The 21,051-nt window shown below is 40.5% G+C and overlaps 1 protein-coding gene across 1 annotated transcript; it reads right to left on the minus strand.

The window, feature by feature from the left end:
* Nucleotides 1-4,208: 4,208 nt before the first annotated feature.
* GALR1 (galanin receptor 1) lies at nt 4,209-16,406 on the minus strand. Its single transcript, XM_059486683.1, has 3 exons — nt 15,705-16,406; nt 7,949-8,014; nt 4,209-4,526 (listed from the first exon to the last, which is right to left on the minus strand). Exons 1-3 carry the CDS (start codon nt 16,404-16,406, stop codon nt 4,209-4,211), a joined length of 1,086 nt encoding a protein of 361 aa, XP_059342666.1.
* Nucleotides 16,407-21,051: the final 4,645 nt, after the last annotated feature.

Raw genomic sequence — 21,051 nt, forward strand, 5'->3', positions numbered from 1 at the left:
AGAGCTTAATGTTTACCTCTTGGAGATAGTGACATTTTTTGAAAATGGAGATCTAATCAATTATGAAAATAATAAAATGAAGGCTTGAAGGAAGAGATGCATGCACACAAAGTAAAAGGGGCAATACAAAGCTCAAAGGACCATAACTTAAAAATTGTCAACTACAAAATTTAAGTTTGCTCCTTATACAGTCATAATATTTTTTACATATATTTTCAGCCAGTTTGGGCATATCTATGCAATTTATTACAGCATAAAATTTTGTTACCAACCATAGACATTCAAAAGTTTTGAAGAAATTGTACATTTTCTGATACAAGAATTAAAGGCAATTATGAATGATTACATTACTACATATGTTTAGTACATATTTGTGACTGAGAACAGTGTAGCTTAATTACTCAGAAGCAGCAATTAAGTGTCAGCTTCACTTGCAACTAATAAGATTCCTTTCTTCAAAATGTTGTAAGTGGACAACACAATTACCTATGAAGTAGTACAGCTGAGCATAAAAGTTACACAAGTTCCTTCATTTTACTGTATGTTTGCACATATTCAAGAGTATGTTAGCCAAGTGCCATTTAATTGGGTTTTTTTGGCTAAAGGAAATCTTTGGCTAAAGAATGGATCCTAAATCTGATTTATATATAACAATGCACAGTGTGCATCTGGGTCCACACATATCTTGAAACTGTATTTTGGATTTTATTAGAGGAAGAAAAGCACTGCTGTAATCTTTTGTATAATACCTCAAACACACTTCTCACAATCTGGCAGGGCAAACTCGGCACTAAGAGCCCTGGTAGAATAATTTCTTCAGCTCTTTTAAGGAGATTTCTGTATCTTTTTAATTCAAAAGTGATGCAAAGCAGAAAATGTAATGTATAAAATGCAAACTTTGTTAGAAACCTCCTGCAGTGTCTTAGTATCAGAGGAATCTGAGAAAAAAATCCTGTTACCCATTTTGTTTTGTACAGCATAGCATTTTCAAATTCACACAATGGATGGAATTAAGTGGGATTATTTACTCAGGCCTAGCCAGAGAAATATATATTTTTTTCCTTTCCTTTACTTCATGTACATTGAAATCAACCTTTCTGTTAGGAAAAGATGTAAAATAGCATACTAAGCCAGTCAATGAGGTGAAACTTTTGCTTTGCTTTTCACCAGAAACCACAATCCCTGCCAACAAGCTCAGAATCTGGAAGCAAACACTCAGTTGCAGGGGATCTTGGCATACATTGCCTGATTGTCTACCCAAATCAGCCATTTCTGAGGCAGGACACCTTGCTGACCAAGGGTATAGGGTTGGACACAGTTCAGAGCACACATTAACGTTGCTGCTATATTTGGAACCTTCGTGTCACAGCTGAGTGTGACAAAGTCACACGAGAGACACAGACCAACAAAGGCATCTTCCAGGAAGGAAACTGAGCCTTAGAGTGTCAGCTGCCTCTTAAGGTTTGCCTGAAAAGTCAGGTAGAAGTTTTACTAGCATTCACCAGGAACAAGGTGGGACATTTCTAAATAGTTGTTACAGAAGTCCCTTCCCTCCCACTTCCTCATCCTAAAACTTTCAGACAGATGTAGCTCCATTACTATCAAGCACCAAGGTTTAAAATTATGTACAATTAAGGAAAAAAAAATCTTCTCCAGGTGAAACAGTAAAATCAGCTTGTCATTATAATTTTTTAATACAATTATATGTTTACATTTCAATTTTTATTCAAAATCATATAATAGCAATTTTTAAAAATTAAAAATATGATTTTCAAAATAGTGGAATTTCCTAAAATGTTGTAATTTCAGCTGAAGTTTGAAAATGTTTTAATAATTTGAGTGCTTGAGGTGATGAGTATCTCAAAACTCAAGGGAACTTCTTTCTAGGCTGTCTCCAAACCTCAGTCCCAGCCCAGGAAATGGTTTCCTGCATAGATAAACCCTTCTTTACCAATTGAGAGGTTTTTAAAATATATATTTGTATATACTTATAATTTTGTTCCTAGAAATATCATCAAATAATCTCTTCACATGAAAGAATGGACACAAACACCATGCATGCAATAGCATGTCTTTGATATTATTTTACTGATTCCAAGCAGACAATACTGACACATAAACATAGCTATTTTTATTTGAGCTAACTCTCCATAGTTGAAGTTCCACCACTCTGAAATTTTTGGGTTTTTTTAAAGCAAGTCTGTAGAGAAAAAACAATCTGAAAGAGCATCTGGCCAACACCACTTGGCATCTTTAAAAACCAGGAGAAGGTTTCAGGACTCTCTCAGCAATTTTACACACAATACCAAACCTGGGGGAGTGGTGGGCATTCTGGAGAGCAGGCATACCCTTCAAAGGCCCTTGGTAAGCTGGAAACATGGAAGAAACAGCTATCAAATGCATGAAGATCCAGAAAGCCAAAAGCCAAGTCCTGACACTTGGACTGGGACTCAATGCAAATCTGCAGAAAAGGATTTGAAGGCTTGTAATCAAATATAAGTCAGCGGTGTACCCTTGCAGCCATAAATGATGATAACATTGGGCTGTATTAGCAATAGCCAGCCAATGGGTCAAGAGAAGCAATTACCCTGCTCAGTGCTTGTGAGGCCACATCTGGAACACACTGCTCAGTTTTGAACACCTCAGGTCATGAGAGGGATGGAGATGCTGGAGGAAGGGCAGTGGAAGGCCACTGACCCAGCCAGGGACCTGAGGAGATGCTCAGGGCAGCACATGGTTCCAGAAGGGAAGGCTGAGGGGAAATTCAATGGCCATCCTAAAATTACACATTAGTCAGTTAGAGAAAAGACTTCAGTATACGGTGAAAGGAAAGAAAGCAGTGGTCACAAGACACCTCAAGGGAAATCCCAGCTGTGGATAAGGAAAAATATTTTAGTGAGGGTGATTAGGCACTAGCACAGGTTGCTCCAAATATATTGTTGAATTGCCATCCTTAGAAATTTTCAGATTTTGCCAAGTCAAGGAAGTGACACAACTGAGGGTGTCTCTGACTTGAGGGATATCCCTGTCCAGGGGTTCCTTTAATTTGATTTGTTCTATGAGTCTATGGGTCATTAATAAAAATAGGTAAAATCATATCTCACTCCAGCTAAAGGAATGTTTTTAAAGAAGTGTTTTTCCATTATTTCTTTAGAAATTTACCACCTAAAGACATTATAAGTAAAGTTATAAAATTGTGGAAACGACTCATTTTATCTAAGAATTTGCAGAATTGTACCATTTACCTTTTGTACTTTGCAGTAATTTAAATGCAACCTTCTTTATATTTCCAGTTTAAAACGAGGATATTAAGCTCCACCTACAACTTTTAAGGGAATGCTACCTTTAAATCCTTAAGCATTGTCTAGAGCTTCTTTATGAAACATAATAATTTAAAACATATGTATACATTGCACTTTTAAAACTGCATCTCCATCTCAAAGCCCATGAAATTAAGAAAACACACTTATACATGCACATGCAGCAAATGAAGAGAAGCTTCCCTCAGTTAGACACAAATCCTCATTTTGGTACAATTACAGACAGGCCATTAAAAAATCCCTATATAGTGCTCACAAAAGCACTGTGCATACAGTAAGGCAGCCAAATGAAGTTGAAAACCAATCCATCCTTGCTCAGTAAGACATATTAAAACCAGCTAAACAGATAGAAAGAGCATTTCCTCTCTAAAGCAATTGCCTCAAGGTGTTCACAACTTATTCCAACTCCAAATCAGAGCCCAGGTTTACTTTAAAAAAAAAAGCATTGTTGAAACAATCTGAAGAGAGAACAAAAGCTTTCCTCTTTGAAATCACAGTAGTCCAGTATTTATTAGCTGTAGGACAGAAAATGTATCCATTTTTCACTTTCATGGAGTAAGATGTCACAAGTTACCACATCAACATCTTCTTCTTGTACCTTTGTATGATTACTGAGTAAGAATACAGACATGTCATCTCAACATTTTTTTTCTCAAATATCTATGAAAGTCCAAGAGCTTTATTTGATAAAGCTATCTAAGATGCAAAGGATCAGCCCAGGTTACTTTCATATGAGTTTCACAAACTTTGGTTACAAATGCAACTTCAGTACATTAAATACCAATTAGCTTTATCAAGATAAACCCAGGATAAAGCTCATTGTGCTTTTTCTTTTTCTTGGTGTTTAGTTTACATAAGGAAGAGCCAACACACAGGGCTTCTCAACATTCACACGTGGGTACAATTGGTAGAGGGTGGTGTATCTATCCGACTTTTATTTTCCTTAGCATCATTCAGAAGTGACTCATTACCAATCTGGCATTTGAAGACTTGTTTGTAGGCCTTCCTAAAATTTTCAGACAGAAATGCATATATGATTGGGTTCACAGAAGAATTGCTGTAAGCCAGGCAGTGTGCAGTTACCCTGAAGAGAAAGGAGGCTTGAGTCAGTGGGAAAACTCCAAATTCAGCCCAGAGATGGATCACGTGATGAGGCAGCCAGGAGATGCCAAAAACCACTACCACCACCAACACGGTCTGTGCTGTCTGAGACAAGGAAAGGAAAACACATATGTCTGATGAGCACTCAAGAAATCAGCTTTAAACCTACTTCCAAACTCCTGTTAGGATGAAAAAAACCAAAAACCACAACAAAAAGTACACTGAGAGGGAATACACTGCAATATTTGTTACTGATTTCACCCCATTACCTATATGGGCTTTATTTTGCATAATGAATGACTGCAAGGAGAACCCCAGCCTTGGAAACTGTTATAGTAAACAGCAAATGCACAGCTTTCTTCAAAGGTGAAGAGTGATATTCCTAACTCCCTACACAAAAGCTGAGCCTTTTCTGAAGTGCACCTAAGCCTGCTGTAAAAGAATGACAACAGGGGTAATTGGGAAATCTCCTCCAGATCCAATGAATTTTAGTACCGTGCACAATAATTTCTGATTAAAATTTCAAGGGAGATCTATTATGCATGGAGGCAGCTGGTGGAAAAGCTTAGAGCTTGCTCAAGTGCTTACTAAAGCAAGCTTTTTGGAAGTGACTCCTTTAAACACAGAATTTCCACAGAATCATGCAAAGCATTCTGGGATACAACTAGTGGGGGAAAAAAAAGGTAAGGGCTTGAAATTTCTGATGATTGCACATTATCAAAACCAATCTGGAAGTTAAAGTTCACCACCCAACACTAAATTTAAAAATGGAACATAAAATATCCTCAGTGCTGCTTCCACACTTCACTTCTACTATCTATGAGAGGACCATCAATTTCACTAGATCCATTTTAAGCTCCAGAGTCAGTCAGGAGGGACCCTGCAGGTGCTGCAGGTGTTCTCTCAGGGCACAATGGAATTTGACTGTCAATATTTTCTTTAGCTTTCACTTACTTCAGAAACAGCAGTTAGTGCTTTGCAGTGGCCTAAGTAATCAACATATAGTCCTCTACCAAGTACCTCTTTCAACTAAATAAGTCTCCAAATAAAAGTCTAATAATAATTCCAAAGCATATTCTGTCACAAGCCATTATAATTTCTATATTAGCACTTTATAATATAATTTTTCTGATAACTTCTTCACATCCAAAACTAACCCAAGGGTCACAGAGTGATAAATATTGCAGCATAGAAAATATGTAGATTTTTTGCTAGTTTATTGAACTTGGTCTATACTTCTTGAACTGATCAATGCTCAGTAATAATTAAGACTGACCTAACTAATCAGAACATGAGTTAGCTTAGAAAAACTTATGGGAAAGACATTTTGATTTCTGTAGCAACAGGTCAAAGTAACTTATGACAGATGCTGTGGTTGGTCAGTATAATCTCACAACAGAAACCAAAAGACATTAAATCTGCAATAAATATAACATGGTTAGTCTAAAGCAAGCATCTTTTTTCATAAGACATTCCTCAACTTAGCTCTATGGAGTTTAAATCAGTTGCCACTTAAATAGCCACAGAGATATTTTCTTTTTCGGGTCTTATCAGGAGATTGTGTTCTAACAAGACTGCATAAATTAAGAACAGTTTATTCTCTGATTGATGTGTTCAATGGGTTAATATTCCAAGCAAAAACAAGTGTTCAGGATACCACATGCACAATTACTTCAAAAGAGGCATTTACTTCAGTTTGGTCAGAATTCTGAAAAAAATTAACCAGGAAAATCACTGACATTCAACAGGCTGTTGATGCACCTGAAAGCAGAGGGTGACAATGTGTCTCTTGTAACTGTTACTAAAGGTATTTCCTATCTGCAGAAAAAGCAATTTTGTGTTAGGAAATCTCACAACACCTGCTTTATCCCAATGTTCCTCCTTAGCCTAACTTCAGAGCTCACTTTTCCAAAATAATCCCTTTGTCTTGCAAGCAAGGTATCACTAAAGAGCAGCTCTTTTTTACTTACTGGGAGCTTGCTTAGGGTTTCTCATTAGCAAATAGAACCCACCTGAAATATATGACATTAATATTGATGCTTTGTGACCAAAACCCACGAAAATAGAATTTAGGCAAATTAATATTTTTCATTATTTTTTTCCACACATGCAGAAAATTTATTTTAAAATTTTGCTGCTAGAATGTTCATAAAGGTTTGAATAACACTAAAAATGTATCATTAGACCTGAAATGCATTCTTCATGAGACAGTAGAAGGAAAAGAAGAAAGACATGGTAGCCAGAGAGAGCACTAACAGACTAATGAGGACAGAGTCACTTTGAAAAACATGAGTTATGCTTTAGATTTAGAAACTCATCTTCTAAGGGAAAAAACCCGTCTGGATTGCTTTTTGGGTTTTTTTTCCTCTTTGGCTACTGAGCCCTGATACATTCAAGAAGTCTTGATCATATCTGTAATGCTTTATCCTGAAGCTATGAAAGTTAATTCCTAGTCAGATCTGCAATTTTTGAGAGTTAGTGGTTAAAGGAAATGCAGAGATATTTCCAGTTTGAGAAGAATTTAGATGAGAGATGGCAATGTACAAAATGTCTCGAAAACTATACCTTTGGCCTTGACAACATTAAATGCAAAAGTATATATGTTAAGTATTTTACTGAGTCGGGGCCATAATGTTTTTAATTCTAGGAATCAAAATCTATTGAGTAGGATATTTTTCAAAAAAATGAGAATGCATAAATGAGAGAGTACTTATTCCCCGTTGAGTCCATGTATATCTCATTTACATTGCAGGCACTCTCCATGCTCATATGAAAATAGTGATCAGATCAAATGAAGAGCTATAGCTTAAGGGGTTTTTCCTCCAAATCCATAAAATGAGAAGTTAGTCAAATGATCACTGTGGTCAAATCTGCTCAAAAATCACAACCACATTATAACTGACAAATTCTCTGTTTAAATGCATCTTTCAAATATTGTTCTAAATCATGAAGCTTATATTCTTCTTTAAAGACCTTTCATGATTCTATTTGTATCCAGTACATAACTCATGTCTTTAATGTAAGAGAAGAAAACATTGTGTGGAAACTCAATAGAAGAATTGGTGAATCACTGAAAGTCTCTTATTAGACTCCTATTGGGAAGCACAATAAATTTAATTTTGAAGTTCCCTCATGCAACCTAGGAATTATTCACTAAAACATTACAAAATCAGATAGCTAAAAAAGAAAATTCAAAGCCCCCAAATTTGCAAGTCAGGGGAAAATGTCAGTGAGAAAAAAAAAAGAAACAAATTAATACAAAAGACAGGTTGTCTCCCTGTGCCTAAGTTTCAGATGCTCTGAAGTTCCAAATATGAGAATCTCAGGTAATGGCTTGATGCAATGTCATGGAAAACCTGGATCAGAAAAGATTCTGATCTGCTAAGTTCAGAGGGACACTGAACATTTAATTAAATACTTCATTCTAATTTCTTCTCTCTGTTACATCTTTAGCAACAAGTACCAAATTAGCTTAGCCATAAAACTAAAATACACACAAATGAGTATTTGCAGCGAATGCAACATACCTTTTTCTTGGATGCTTCTGACTTCTTTGACATGTTTTTTAACTTCTTATGCAGATGATTAAGAACCTGAAAAGATTAATTTGCATCTCTTTATCATATTTCCCCAATTTCTATTCAAACAAAGTTCAAACCAGTGCATCTTAGAGTACTTTTGTGATCTCCACTACTGCATGATTCACTAACAGACATCACTGAACCAGCTTACACATTTCAAACATGCACAGTAGGAAAATGAAAATAATTACATATGTGAGTCCATGTGAACCAACAAAAATAAAGCAGACTACAACTGAATTCTTACTAAAATATTCAAATGTATTACATAACAAATACTTATCACAAATTAACAAGGAATGGATGGAAATCTATCTTGTACATAGAATTAGCAATCTCTCATCTTCCATAAAAAGTCAAAAGACTTGGTTTAGAATGACCTTTAGTGTGTATAACATAAGAAAAGGATATGTTTTGAGTCAGAGCTTTTCTGAGTCACCTGTATAATTTGTTTCCTTCAGATGAATGCTTGATTAGTATAATCAAGATGCTGGCACTATTTGATCTTTGAAAGAAGCTTAGGTTTTCAAGAATAATTTATACTAAAATGAGAGATGACACATGAGGCATGACACATGAGGCATGACTTTTCACAACACTGTGATGATACTCACCATGCATCTTTCAGAACCCAGTTTTAAAAATACATCACTAAAAGGCTCATTGTCCAAGAGCAGGGTTCAAATTTTAACATAATTATTTGCACATAAGGTTTTGGATAGAGGATGCAGAGATCTTGGGTTGGGGAAAAGGGTCCAAATTCAGATTCTTTCATATCATCTGGTGACATTTTCTCTGTGTTCTTTGGGTTGCACAGCTAACCACTATTAGGACAGACATCAGTCAAGATGATCTAGAGACTTTGGCACTTGAGTTTTATAGACACACATATTGATTTAAAACAAGTAAGATGGTATTTATGAATATCCAGAGCTCAGCAGCAGACTTAATTTTTTAGGTATCTACTCTTAGCTACCAGAGAAACACCAACAACAATGAAAAAAAAATTACTTATAACCACTACATATTGTAAGTGCAGCTCATTTGTGCCTGTCTGTGTACTTCCTATTTGGAAACACTATCCAGGCCACTTCTGGGGGCTAACCTGAGCTAAGAAAAAGCAGGAGAAAAATAAATGGACTTTCCCCAAGAAAGTCACATTTTGATTTAATTTCTTTCTTCTTCAGTATGAAGCAGGCCCAAAGGAAAGAACAGAATCCCAGAAGAGGACAGAAGCAGAACTGGGAGATGACTGTCTGGCTCACAGACTTTTTATTCACCTCCAGTCACCCTGTAGGAACCAGCTGAATTGCTGAGTCCATCAGTGAAAAACATAAAAAAGGCATGGGAGAAAAGCAATTAAGTTCATGTCCCATCACTGCTGCTTCATCTCTCATACCCCCTTCACATAACTTACAGTGATGGGCTGTTTCTACTGGACCTTTGCAAATCCCATCACATGCCTCCCAGGGATTCTCCTTCACATCCCAAAACTAAAGTCAGATAAACTCTTTGCAGAAATCAGAACTACAAAACAGTTTTTAAAGTTACAAACATTTTTTTCTTCCGTTCTGAAACTTTTAGCCCGAAGTTTTATATTGTATCTCTCTCCAGTTCAAAGAAAGATGCAGGAGATAAAACAGATAAATTGCATATTTGAGGGGTTTGGGAGGTGGTGGAGGAGGGTTTTGTTGTCAATTTATATTATAACCTTCAAATGAACCTTATCAGCTTCCCCTCATTCGGATTACATACATATTTCATAAAATAAGTATTTGCAGTGAAAACATATTGGCATAGTATTGTACCAGATGGCATGAAAAGTAGCAGCAAGACAAATAGGCAAAATGCAATTACTTATCAACAGCAGTGGAACAGCTCTCAAAGACCTACAGAGACTGCCATGGTGTGTTAAAAAAGAGCCATGTTTATGCACAAACACTACACGGCAAATCTAAGACACTCTCCACTATCCTGTTAAAATTGCCTCTTCTCTGGGCCAATGAATAATCAATTGTTCCTCTAATAGCCTTCCTTCCTTCCTTCCTTCCTTCCTTCCTTCCTTCCTTCCTTCCTTCCTTCCTTCCTTCCTTCCTTCCTTCCTTCCGACACTTCCTTCCGACACTTCCTTCCGACACTTCCTTCCGACACTTCCTTCCGACACTTCCTTCCTTCCTTCCGACACTTCCTTCCTTCCTTCCGACACTTCCTTCCTTCCGACACTTCCTTCCTTCCTTCCGACACTTCCTTCCTTCCTTCCGCCACTTCCTTCCGCCACTTCCTTCCGCCACTTCCTTCCTTCCACCACTTCCTTCCTTCCTTCCTTCCTTCCTTCCTTCCTTCCTTCCTTCCTTCCTTCCTTCCTTCCTTCCTTCCGACACTTCCTTCCGACACTTCCTTCCGACACTTCCTTCCGACACTTCCTTCCGACACTTCCTTCCGACACTTCCTTCCTTCCTTCCGACACTTCCTTCCTTCCGACACTTCCTTCCGACACTTCCTTCCTTCCGACACTTCCTTCCGCCACTTCCTTCCTTCCTTCCTTCCTTCCTTCCTTCCTTCCTTCCTTCCGCCACTTCCTTCCGCCACTTCCTTCCGCCACTTCCTTCCGCCACTTCCTTCCGCCACTTCCTTCCTTCCTTCCTTCCTTCCTTCCTTCCTTCCTTCCTTCCTTCCTTCCTTCCGCCACTTCCTTCCGCCACTTCCTTCCGCCACTTCCTTCCGCCACTTCCTTCCGCCACTTCCTTCCTTCCTTCCGCCACTTCCTTCCGCCACTTCCTTCCTTCCTTCCTTCCTTCCGACACTTCCTTCCTTCCTTCCTTCCGACACTTCCTTCCTTCCGACACTTCCTTCTGACACTTCCTTCCAACACTTCCTTCCTTCCTTCCTTCCTTCCTTCCTTCCTTCCTTCCTTCCTTCCTTCCTTCCTTCCTTCCTTCCTTCCTTCCTTCCTTCCTTCCTTCCTTCCTTCCTTCCGCCACTTCCTTCCGCCACTTCCTTCCTTCCGCCACTTCCTTCCGCCACTTCCTTCCTTCCTTCCTTCCTTCCTTCCTTCCTTCCTTCCTTCCTTCCTTCCTTCCGCCACTTCCTTCCGCCACTTCCTTCCGCCACTTCCTTCCGCCACTTCCTTCCTTCCGCCACTTCCTTCCTTCCGCCACTTCCTTCCTTCCGCCACTTCCTTCCTTCCTTCCTTCCGCCACTTCCTTCCGCCACTTCCTTCCGCCACTTCCTTCCTTCCTTCCTTCCTTCCTTCCTTCCTTCCTTCCTTCCTTCCTTCCTTCCTTCCTTCCTTCCTTCCTTCCGACACTTCCTTCCGACACTTCCTTCCTTCCTTCCGACACTTCCTTCCTTCCTTCCTTCCTTCCTTCCTTCCTTCCTTCCTTCCTTCCTTCCTTCCTTCCTTCCGCCACTTCCGCCACTTCCGCCACTTCCGCCACTTCCTTCCTTCCGCCACTTCCTTCCTTCCGCCACTTCCTTCCTTCCGCCACTTCCTTCCTTCCGCCACTTCCTTCCGCCACTTCCTTCCTTCCGCCACTTCCTTCCGCCACTTCCTTCCGCCACTTCCTTCCGCCACTTCCTTCCTTCCTTCCGCCACTTCCTTCCTTCCTTCCGCCACTTCCTTCCTTCCTTCCGCCACTTCCTTCCGCCACTTCCTTCCGCCACTTCCTTCCTTCCGCCACTTCCGCCACTTCCGCCACTTCTGCCACTTCCGCCACTTCTGCCACTTCCTTCCGCCCCTTCCGCCCCTTCCTTCCACCCCTTCCTTCCACCACTTCCTTCCTTCCGCCACTTCTTTCCTCTTTCACTTGTTTCCGAAACTACATTCAAGATGGCATGAGTGCCCTGACTGAGGACTTTGACCAAATCAAGTTGAGAAAGAGATTTTTTCAACACAGGCGTGAAGAAAATAACTTCAATTACCTGTGCCTATTCACGCAAGTCACCAAACATTATGAAAGTTTGAAGTCTACAGTGTTAAAAGCCATGTTTGCTGTCTGGCATTTCACTGACCACACCCTCATAATGAGCCACTGAAAATCATGCAGAAGGAAAGCCTGCACAAGGTCACTGTCAAGTAAGAATGAACTTCTTGTTTTACAGATAATTTAAGCATTACATTCTGAACCACCTTTGTAGAATGAACCTGATTGAAATTCAAGTGCTATTGCCTGCAATCCATGTTTTAAATTCACTACTTCTATGGTCATCCTATTCTTCATCCTCTTTCAATTAAGACTGTGTTACTAACGTGTCATAGCTTTTATTTTTCTCTTTCAGTGAAGTTTAATAAACTTTTCCCCTTGCTGCTCAGCAAAATTTAGGATTTAATATCCAAAGCCAGATAAGCTTGTATTTTATGTTGAGGCTGTTACTTTTTATAGCTTAGTTTTAACCAAGTCTGCAAATCATACATGATATGAATTCAGAATGTTCAGAATGATAGGTAACAATGGAAACATTCTTAAGGCAAGACATGTTTGTTTTAAAGAAAGTTTTTAACATTATGCATCTATAAAAGGAAATGTTTGCTAATAACTATAGGTGTCCAACCTAAAGGTTTGATTGAAAGAGGCCTGACTTACAAGGAGTGAATCCTTGAAAAATTGAGGTACCCAAAATTAGTTGTAGGTTTGCACAACCCTGGCAGATGTCAACTGTTAGAAGCTGCCTGGGAATCATTTATCACTTTACCCTTTAAGGACACATTAGTGAGCAAATGTTGTAGCACTGTTACGAAAACACATACAAAAAGTCAGCATTACAAAAATGCAGCAAGTAAAAAGATAAGCAATAAAAGAGTCAGAACACAAGATAAGTACACAGTGCTGAGACTCAGCTGATCACTACATAACCACTGTTCCTCCCTCTGACGTAGTAACCTTCTTTCAAGAGTACTTCTCTGAGGAAACAGAGAACATAGAATTAGCAATCTCTCTTCTTCCATAAAAAGTCAAAGACTTGGTTTAGAATGACCTTTAGTGTGTGTAACATAAGAAGAGTTAATGTTTTCTATTAATTTGTGACTTTTTACGGTGTTCCCAAAAAGATGTGTCTTCCCTGTACATCGCTAAGACCTCTTCCTTTTATGGCTTGTTTGGTGTTTAACAGCTGAATGCAAGCCGACTCCTTAAAAGAGAGAGGATAATGGAGCCTCTCCACCTTCTTCCTTGTCTGCTGTTTTCACAAAACTAGGGAAGCATCCTTAATTCTGATATTTTCACTCCTCTATCAAAAATTTGCATTAAAACTGAACTAATGTTACTTGTGGAAGAGAGAAAAGAGGTAGCTGTACACACAAGACGCAGCATGATCTCATAAATCTCTGCCTGAAGAGCATGTATCACCATGAGATATTTTGGGAGGACGCTGCTTCCAAATACCTGGCACTACTTCAGCACTTCTGTGCATTGTAATGGCATTGTTATCCATAGAAAAAATAAGAATCTCTGCTAATACTAAATAAATGTGAAATGAGAAAGAAAAAGAACTTGGCTCCCTATTAGAGTGCCTAAAAAATGAGACTTTCAAAACTGAAAGTTCAATTGCAATTTGTTTATGAAAGAGGCAGAACTGCCTCAAAGGAGTCTGGAAAAGGCAATCTATTCAAATAGAGAAATAAGTGTCATTTGTCTTAATTTACCGCAGCAGAAGATTGCGTTATCTCGCTGATCCACAGTTCATGAAAACCAGTGAAGTCCATAAGAAACTAATGCAGAGATTAATGTCTCCTAATGTCTACAGGCTGAGGGAGTTGGGGTTGCTCAGCCTGAGAAGGCTCTCCCTGTCCCAAAATACTGCAGTTGGAGGTCTGTCAGTGGCTCCTAAAGAGGGCAGGAGTGAGTCTCGAGCTGCAGGGCACAAATACCTTCGATAGTTCTGTACAAATCACGGCACTTTTCAGCCAGTAAACTGATGGGAATGCCAGCTATCTCCTAGATATCTTCTAAAATTTACCCGTTCTGGTCAGCTCCTCCAGCTTGACACCGAGGCAAGCAGGGTCACACACACAGGCTCAAAACACATCACAAAGCCAGAGTGAGACCCTAGCCTGGCAATAGTTTAAGCACACAATTTTATTGTAATTTCAAGTAGCCTTGATTTTATTAACTTGTTCTTGGGCATGTTTTTCACACAGAGTTGCTTTTGTTGGCTTGGAGGGGTTTTGTTGGTTTTTTTTTTTAGCTACCTATTAATACTAATATTGAGAGATTTACTTCTGTAGAGGTGCTTTGTAATGACAGAGTGTGTTTTATTTACTATTCTGGTTAAGCATATTTGCTTTTTTGATGCCTAAACTGTACAGGACTATACTAATTTTGAAAGATTTCTTTTTAATCTTCTCTCATATAATTAGACTTCAAAGGCCAGTACTTTATGCTGAAACGGATGATGCTTTGGCTCTGAAAAAGAGAAGAATTAGTACCTGAAAGCCCCCTGTGCACACATTCCGTAGTGTTCTCCCTGCAATGTGTAATAATTTCCTCAAACTGACAATCTATCACTACAGCTCAGTCATATTCACCACAGTAGATGCAATAGCAGTGTATTCATTCAGGGAAAGCAGGATTTTGTTTATGTATGAAAATTTGTGTTTCTGCTTCATTTGCCAGGTTGCATTTTTTCCACTATGAACAGCCATTTAGAAATGTTGTCCTTTGCGTTCTGCATGCCTTGGTTTCATCAGAGTTGGACAACGTTACAGCCTCAATTTGCACATCACAATTAAGCTGATGTAATATATGTGAAACTGAGCAGAACATAAAATTACTTGTTCAAATTAAATACTTCAGGTACATCTATTGAACTTGCCAGTTGAAGAACTGAATTAAGCAGTCCGTATTTGTAAGAGCAGTCCTATCCTCTCAAATGTAAATCACTGCCTGAGGAGAAATCCTGCAACTGAAGGCAGCTGGCACAGAAACAGCAAGATACCAGCAGGTAGCAGCTGGTGCTCCAGGTCCTGTTCAGCAGCAAGGAGAGGATCGTATGCTGAAGGCTGCAATTATTACTCCAGAAAAATGTGACAATTTTCTTAAGCAGAAATGTCCTTAAATACTCATATTCAGGCACCCTTAACTATTGCTTTTTCCTACCTGGGTTCTCCTGCCCTGCTCCCCGGAATGACCTGCCTTTGCTGAAGTCAGAGGTAACTCTCTCATCAACTTCAACTGAGGCAAGGAATGGCACCACAGGGACCAGGCAGCATAAAGCACAATTTACTCGTAGCACCAAAAAGAAAATTTTTGTCACTTTCAAGTGCACTGTACATTTTAAAGAACCACAATGCTTCATCTGAAGCATGAACAACTTGTTGCTTTGTTGTACTTTATTGAGTAAAACTCCTCACACAGAGCACTGCAAGAAATTAAGAGTTATGGTGACGGAGAAACCAGCAGAGCATGGGGGCTTCTTGGCATTCTGTAGCAAGGAAATCTGACAGGGAGACCCCAGTAATTGCCAGAACAGACCTCCCCACTCACCCCATGCAATCCCTGTTCTGACCTCTCTGTGATATTGAACACACGTTATCATCCCTCAGACATCCCTCAGCTATAAAACCTGCCCTTCGTGGCACAAACTCACCCCTGCTCCTTTTTTTCCTAACAGTGCCAAGTCTCTCCACATGCCCAGAAATGGCCCTATGGCTTATGGACACCTTTTCCACCACTGTGTCCCTCCCATCCTTTTACACTTGCCCCACCTTGGCGTAGCAGAAGGAGATGAGCAGCAGCGGGAGCAGATACCCGAAGACGAACGTGCAGATCACGTAGACCTTCTTGTGGCGTGGGTTGGGCCAGAACTCCCAGCAGAAGGTCTGGTTGCTGGTCTCGCGGTGGAAGATGCGCTGGTGGTGAGCCACGGGCGAGGCCATGGCGAAGGAGAGCGCCCAGATGAGCCCCACGCCCAGCATCGCGTTCCGGGGAACGCGCAAGGCTGAGGAGCGTCGGGAGTGCACGATGGCCACATACCGGTCCACAGACATGGCCGAGAGCGTGAAGATGCTCACCAGCATGGAGATGGTGAAGAAGTAGTGGATGAACTTGCAGATGAAGGCTCCCAGCACCCAGGTGGGGAGCACGTAGACCGTGGACTGGAAGGGGATGCAGAAGAGCAGGTAGGCCAGGTCGGCAATGCTCAGGTTGAGGATGAAGATGTTGGTGGTGCTTCGGCGCTTCCCTGGCTTGCTCCTCGCCAGCACCGTGATGACCAGCGTGTTGCCCAGCACCCCCAGGGTGAAGATTAAACCGAAGACGATCAAGGTGATGAAGTTCTCGATGCCGATGCCGAAGAGGGGCTTCCCCTCCGCCTCCGGCAGCCCGGACAGGTTGAACTCCCCGCGGGGCGTCTCTGCCGCGGCTCGGGACAGGTTGAGGGGCGCCGCCGCGGGCTCTCGGGGCTCCATCCTTCCCTTGCGCGCCGGGCAAACTTCCCGGCACCGGGGACCGCGGCGATCCCGGGGCGGCCGCCCCACCAGCGCCGGGCGGCGGGCAGGGAAGGGCGGAGGCGCCGCCGCGCTGGGCGCAGCCTGCGCTGCCGGGAGCGGAGCCGGCGCGGCCGCCCCGCCGCCCTCCGCAGCCGCGCTCCGCCCGCCCCGGCACCGGCACCGGGCCCGCCCCGCCCGCGGAGCCTCCGCGCCTCTGCGCTGCTCCAGGAGACTGAGCTCCCCGGGAACGTGTCCTCGCAGAAAGGGGAGGTGGGGTTTTCTTGCCCTCTTTATTTCCCCCCGCCTTTTCTTCCCACCCTTCAGCCTGTAGGTGTTCCCCCACCCAGGGCGGCAGCCGGAATCCCGGTCTTCTCCCCGGAAAACTTCTCTCCGCTCGGTGCCGCCGCTCCCAAGGAGGCTCGGGAGCCGTGTCTCCCAGCAGGGCTAGGCGGCACTCGGCTGGTCCTCCCGGGCATCAATGAACTCGCTTGGACAGACAGAAATGATGAAGCGCCCGTGTGAACCCACCTCAACAGGTAGCCGGCAGCAGGAGTTTCTCCAGACTAAGCGCCGTCTGTGCTCACTCCTCTCACCTCCTTCACAGGTTTCCTCCATCAGTCACTGAGTATCTCAAATGACAAAAGGCGGCAGACATTGTTACGCCTTCCTATTAAAAACCCAAAACAACAACCCAAAAACTACACACGCACATAAAGCAAAATAATTGGAATAGGAAATCTAGCCGCTTTTCGCTGCCAAATCACGGCGTTCAGGATCGCCGCCGCGGCAGGAGCGCAGCCGTGCTGGGCGCCCGCGGGCTCTCGGAGCCGGGCAGCCGCGGGCAGCGCTACGCGGGAGCACCTGGAAAGGCAGTCCCTGCAGAACGGGGTTCGACCTGGAACTTCCTCCAGCACACGGGTGCGAGTTCATGAGAATATTGTCACCGGCACATACACCTTGTGAATGAAACGGATTTGCCTGCGGTTTTATATTCATTTTTTTCCAAATTATCAGTCAGTGAGCTACAGCTGGCAGCAGCAGTGACCAACAGAACTGCCCAGATGTGCTGCTGTAGGCAGCGAGCTTTTGTTCGCATATTTTTCAATGTGCAGTTTGACAGGGGTTTTTTTCTCCCTTTCTTTTTGCTACTTGTATTGAAGCATCCCAGCAGCTGTCCATCAGCTGACTGCAAGCCATCGGCTTCTGCAGATCTAGATTTTAATTAAACTAATGTATGGTCTGCTCCATTACGTCTGAAGGAACACATCATGGGAGAGCACAATTCAGTTTATATAGATCTAAGAAACTTTTATTTGGATTGAGCTGGTTTCTACATCTGTTGTAACTAATCTAAGTATTTATAAATATATCAAGCAAAAATAAGCTAGTAGGGATTATAAATATATCAAGCAAAAATAAGCTAGTAGGGATTCCTCAAAGACTTGAGTTTGGAATTTTTTGTAATGTGCATTCTTTACAATTTTGTTGACATGTTTGATTACCATGCAAATCTACTAGTGTCTACTTCTGCAAAGGATGTGAGAAAACACTGTTAAACATTTCTAGGATACATCAGATATTACACACTTTTTGGAAAGTCTCTGAATATATTGTGAAAATGTACAGAAGTCTGTAGGTTTTCCTAGTGTTGCTGATGCCTGTGTTTGCCTATGAATTCCTTCATGTGGTGAAGGAGATACAAGAAATGCTTTGAATACAACTGATGGTTTGCTTTTGAATCATGTCATGTTGCCAGACACCACTCATTTTCCAGGATGTCTGGAGTGCAGCCCTGGTTTTGATGAAGTTAATGCAATCCTGCCTTTGATATCCTGCTGGTCCTCATCACTCACACTTCTGTTTTCTCGCAAAATAATATGTTTTGTACAGAATAGCCTGAAAGGTTAGAACAAAGGATATTACACTTAGCATAAAAGCAAGCAGGAAAAGTGGGTACAGAAACAAAATCAATTTTAGTGGGAATCAAACGGAAAATCACATTAGTGATTTGGATAGGAGAGTTGACTATTGGTTTCCTTTGGATATTTAATTGAGAGTTCTGTGGTTCAAGCTTTGATTTTCTGCTATGAATATAAAGTTCCTATACAGTTCCTATAAGGCTACCCTGAGCATTAGGGGGGAATAACCTCAAGAATACAACTGTATTGTAGCTTTTCTCTCAGACCTCCAGGCATCAGCTTTTACATGAATGAGTGAAGGTTCCCACACTGAAAACACTCATGATTGCTGTTAAGATTGTCATAACGAAACAGGTATTGACATGTTAAACCACTGTTCTTCTTGTCTACACTGAGCAAAATTTTCATGCAAAAGAAAATTGAGATGGAAAAGCTGTTATGAATTCAGTACAAATAAATATATAGTTAAATACAGGAACTAGTTGAAAAGCTATGAGGAAAAAAAGTAGTAAAAATATTGCATTGCACTTTAAGAAAATAAATTTCATGTCTTTGCAAAAGAGATCTCTTCAGCATGTGCCTCACACATTTAGTTGAATCTAGTGTTATTGAATTTATTTTATTGTTTTCCTGAACACTATTTGATGTGAAAAGATATACTTAAACTAAAATAGCCTAGGAACTTCAGAAAGAGCAAGAAACCGCATGCAATGTTCTTCTGTTTGTGGCTAGAATCCCCAATCATCTTTATGAGAGAAAAATTTGTTTGGCTCCAAAATTTTTCATTGCAATCAATGGAGAAAATACTAGAAATATCTAAAAGGGATGGGAACCTACGTACCCTGCTAAGTCTAGGCTTTCATATTTATTCCTCAGTAGGTTAATCCAGAAGATATTATTGTAAAAACATACAAGGATGTCCTTCTTTTTGCTCACTCCAATGGCTGGTTATGTTATTTTTATGTTGTTCCAATAATAAAAATATTTGACTTACACTGATAAAATTTTATCTCGGGAATGAGGATTCCAATGTATTGATTTAAAAACTTAATTACTACTAAGCTCTTTGTCCCTATTTAATGCATGTATATAGGTATAATAAACATATAGTGAATATAATGTCAGTAAAATGCACTTATATTTTAAAATGAACATTTTATTAGCACCTCAGAAACAATAAAAAATGCACTTTTTAGCCACTGTCTCACTTTTGATTCCATTGAATAACTGAGGCACAAAAACCAGCATCTGATTATACAAATACATACATCGATGTCTGTATGCATTTTATCATTCCACAAGAATAAAATAATAAGATACACAACTTCTTCAGAGAAGAGTTTTAGTAAAATCCTGTATAAATTCTACTGGGGCCATTTGGGAGTGTTTTCAGGCTTTTTTCCATAGTGAAGTTGAAGCTGGAGTTGAGGTTCAAGGCTCTCAACTGCACAACGGTGTCAGTAAAGAAAAACCATTTGAAGTGTATTTATACTAAAGCCTATGAGTAACCCTGACTTTTAGAAATTTTTGACAGCTCAGTCCTTAGCTCATTGTTCACTTTTCTTTGCTGCAAAAAAGATTTTCCAGATTTGGTCATGTTTTGTTTATAAAACACAAGACTGAAAACAGGTCTATTTTGAAGACTGACTCTTTTAATTTATTCATGAAACAAGATCAGATGCAACAGTCATGTCCATCATGCCCCGTTATTTTCCTTTGTGACAAGTTCCTGGAATAGAAATTTGCCTTTTAAAGGTGGATGTGGAACTTCAATTCAAAATTCAAAATAAAAAAGTCCATGATTCATAACCAACCTTTGATTCACCTTCTATAAAGTTAGCATGTAGAAGTCAAGCATCTATATAATTTATTCCCCTTTTATCTATATTCTTGGGAATAATGTAACCCTCACGTCACAGCTGTCACTACATTCAGATTTCCATAGTGAAGAAGTGTCACCAATAAATTGAAGTTTATTGCTTCTTGCTGCCATTTAAAAAGAAGTAAACATCTGCCCATATACATTTGAGAGCCATTGTCATTCCATCCCTGAGTCTGTGCTGATTTTTTTGTCCTTGTAGTTCTCTACTCCAGTTCTTAAAAATCAGTTCCAAAAAATGTTAAAATGCAGGCAATCAAAAATAAATTTGGAGCTAAGTTTCCAAAATCCCATTCTATATTTTGTGCTTTCAAGTTTTTAGGCTTAAAAATTGTACATAAAAACATGTATCCATTCTTTATTCAACACCCAGAAATTTTCTCTGTAAAAAATGCCAGAAGCTAAACACCATGGTCTAACAACTTGAACTTGCTTTATAGTTGTTAAAGAGAGTTGCTGGTTTCATTTTCCTTGATTTGTGACAATTACCCCATGGGATGCTTTTTAATGCTGGCTGCAGAAGCAACTCGCCTGTGCATGGAAACACAGCTGTGTTTTGTCTAAAACAGAACCAAGTGTATTTTGGTGAACACTTGTAATACAACATAACACAATAGATCAGGTCTTACTAAACTCAGGAGAATGCAGCAGGTATCCAGGTCATGGGCACAGCAGCTGCAGAAGTCTTTTAAATGGAAAATTGCTCCACCTTCAAACTGCTTTGTAAAATGTACAACTGACTGGAGTGAGGTCATAGGGCTTATGAAAGGCTTCAGTTCTGTAAAAGGAGAATCATGTTTCTATATAGGAAAAGCAGAAATACAGG

This window comes from Ammospiza nelsoni, chromosome 1 (genome assembly GCF_027579445.1).
Source record: "Ammospiza nelsoni isolate bAmmNel1 chromosome 1, bAmmNel1.pri, whole genome shotgun sequence".
NCBI lineage: Eukaryota > Metazoa > Chordata > Aves > Passeriformes > Passerellidae > Ammospiza > Ammospiza nelsoni.

Coding starts and splice junctions, on each gene's coding strand:
- GALR1 (XM_059486683.1), bottom strand. CDS start 16,406: ATGGAGCCCCGAGAGCCCGCGGCGGCGCCCCTCAACCTGTCCCGAGCC. Junction 8,015..15,704: donor TCTCCTTCTGCTACGCCAAG/GTGGGGCAAGTG, acceptor TAATCTTTTCAG/GTTCTTAATCATCTGCATAA. Junction 4,527..7,948: donor CAGAAGCATCCAAGAAAAAG/GTATGTTGCATT, acceptor TCCTTGTCTCAG/ACAGCACAGACCGTGTTGGT.